General features: G+C 43.2%; 1 protein-coding gene across 1 annotated transcript; it reads left to right on the top strand.

Annotated features, from left to right (window-relative positions):
* The first annotated feature begins 264 nt into the window (after positions 1–264).
* On the top strand, positions 265–581 carry LOC123457778 (28S ribosomal protein S36, mitochondrial-like). Its single transcript, XM_045142439.1, has one exon. The coding sequence runs from the start codon at positions 265–267 to the stop codon at positions 571–573; it is 309 nt and encodes a 102-aa protein (XP_044998374.1). The 3' UTR covers positions 574–581.
* Positions 582–2,768: the final 2,187 nt, after the last annotated feature.

The following is a 2,768-nucleotide window of genomic DNA, read 5'->3' as shown; positions in this document are numbered from 1 at the left end:
TGGCTAGAATCCCTGGCCAGCCCATATTTTCTCTCTCTCCATCTCTCTCTCCCCTCTTTTTTTCTCTTTTCAAGTAAATAAATAAAAAGAAAGAAGAGCTGGATGTGGTGGTGCACGCCTTTAATCCCAGCACTTGGAAGGCAGAGGAAGGAGGATCGCCATGAGTTTAAGGCCACTCTGAGACTACATAGTGAATTCCAGATCAGCCTGGGCTAGAGTAAGGCCCTACCTCAAAAAATCAAGCCTTTGCCCTACTCGGGGGTCATGATGGGCAGCAAGATGGCGTCTGCCACCAGTGTGGTTCAGGTAGTAAAGCCACATGCTCCACTGATAAGGATCCCTAACAGAAGAGACAATCCTAAACTTAGTGCCTCAGAAGCTATGAGATCAGCAGGGCTCCTGCCCCACCCTATAATCACACAGCATTCTAAAGGAGGTAAAGCCCCAGGTTTGCTGATGCATCAGGGTCCACCAGACACTGCAGACATAATCAAAACCTTACCTCAGAAATACAGAAGGAAACTCATCTCTCAAGAAGAAATGGAATTTATCCAACGTGGAGGTCCAGAATGATCCTTGTGGCTGCTATTTGTCATCAGACAAAAGAACTATCTTTGCAATAAAGGACTTCCAAAAACACAAATGAAAAATTGTATATTAAGCAACCTTGATAAATAAATATTCTGCACAAAAAAAGGAAATATAGAAACTTGAAGTGGATACTTGTATCACCTAATTTCTGTAACATGGTTGGCCTCTCCACAAGCTCACCTTATTATGTCCTTTGTACTTATTAAAGTTTGCACTTTTAAATGTTAAAAAAAAACAACAAGCCTTCATTGGTCATTTGCTTGAAACTGTACTGGATTTACAACTTAGGGAGAATCAATATACTTCCAATAGCAAGTCCTCTTGCCCAAGAACAACTCATCTTTTCGGCTGCTAGAGAGTGTCTTAAATAGAGTTCACTTTCAGTTGTACACATTTTTGCAAAATTTTCCTGCTTGTTTTGCTTCTTTCTTGTTACACTTTGTCTTTGCATTTTATTGCAATTGTGAGTGAGGATCTTCCCATTGTGATGTTTAAATCAACATCCTTGGCTTAAAGGGAGCAGATTTCTGAGCATTTGTTTGATGAGGGACCTCTCATGCACCTCCTTATTGTTATGAATATTAGCTATTCACATGGTGAGACATTGGCTTACATCACCCTCCTCCGTCTGTGTGTCAGACTTCCCCTTTCTGAGTACCATGACTAACATTTCAAAAACAATTATGTGTCTTCTTACTTATTTTCTGAGTCTGACCCACATGGAAGAGAAGAAGCAGATGTTGTTAAGCTTTTCCTCGAGGTCTCGTTTTGTGCCGACCTAAGAGAAGAACACAGGAGCAGATAGAAAAGAGAACAGAGAGTGGGAGAGATGGCTCAGCCTTTAAGGCGCTTGCCTGCAAAGCCTAACAATTGGGGTTCAATTCCCCAGTACCCATGTAAAAGCCAGATACACAACATGGCACGTGTATCTGGAGTTTGTTTGCAGTGGCTAGAGGCCGTGATGTGACCATTCAATCTCTCTCTCTCTCTCTCCCCTCTGTCTCTCTCGCTGTCTCCATGCAAATAAATAAAATATTTTAAAAGAGAATAAGGCACGTCACCCCCAGCCTTACCACCCTAATGATCAAGCACATGTCTTTCGGTTGCTCTCTACTGGGGTTGAAGAGATGGATCCATGGTTAAATATTTTTTTATAATAATCTAAATAATAACTTGCTTGAAAAGCCTGCCAGCCTAGGTTCAATTCCCCAGGGCCCACATGAAGCCAGACACACAAAGTGACGTATGTGTCTGGAGTTTGACAGGAAGCCCTGGATATTCCCATTCTCCCTCTGTTTCTCGCTCCCTCTCTCTCTCTCCTTCCCCTTCCTCGCAATAAATAAATAATTTTTAAAATCCCAAGACTGTAAGGAAAAGAATGAAGCTGCTGGGTCTGAACCCAGCAAGGAGCTATCAAGTCCTGGAGATCTGTCCCTCGTCTGCACCACCTGCCCCCAGCCCAGAGCTACTAGAATCATGACCCAAAACAAAAGAGCAAGTTGAATGCTCAGGACACTCCCAGCTCAAGCTTCACATATTCATTTCTTCAGAAAATAAGGGGGCAACTGGGATGAGGGGTTCAGTTATGAGAGGAGGAAAACTGAGAAGCAATTCCAGGTGATTCGAGATCAGGAAACCACACAAGCTCTGTGAGGGAAGAACCGCAAAGGTGACCTAACATAATTTCCCAGACTTTTCAGGAATCCCCTCAGGAGCATGCTGACAGCCCCTTTAAACATCGCTGGTAAGAACTAATTTGCTACCTCACTGAGTAGCCTATGTTTCAACAGTTTAAATTGTTTAGGAAACTCTTAAATTGAGAGGTAACTAGTTCCTAGTCAATGAACAGAACTAGAAGTAGAAAAAGTCAAGCATGGTGGCATGTGCCCGAAGTGGGACAGGTCACTTGAGCCCAGAAGTTCACAGGCAGCTTGGCAACAAATTGAGGCTGTTTCATGAAAGTAATAATAATAAGTCAGAGGGGCTGGGAGATGGCTTGGCAGTTAAGGAGCTTGCCTGAGAAGCCTATGGACCCAGGTTTGATTCCCCAGTACCCATGCAAACTAAGTAAGCACATGCATTTAGAGAATAAAAAAGAGAGTAAGAATGAGCACACCAGGGCCTCCAGCCACTGCAAACAAACTCCAGACGCTTTGACCACTGTGCATCTGGCTTTA

This window comes from Jaculus jaculus, chromosome 1 (assembly GCF_020740685.1).
Source record: "Jaculus jaculus isolate mJacJac1 chromosome 1, mJacJac1.mat.Y.cur, whole genome shotgun sequence".
Classification (NCBI taxonomy): Eukaryota; Metazoa; Chordata; class Mammalia; order Rodentia; family Dipodidae; genus Jaculus; species Jaculus jaculus.
This window is presented reverse-complemented; position numbering and strand designations above follow the sequence as displayed.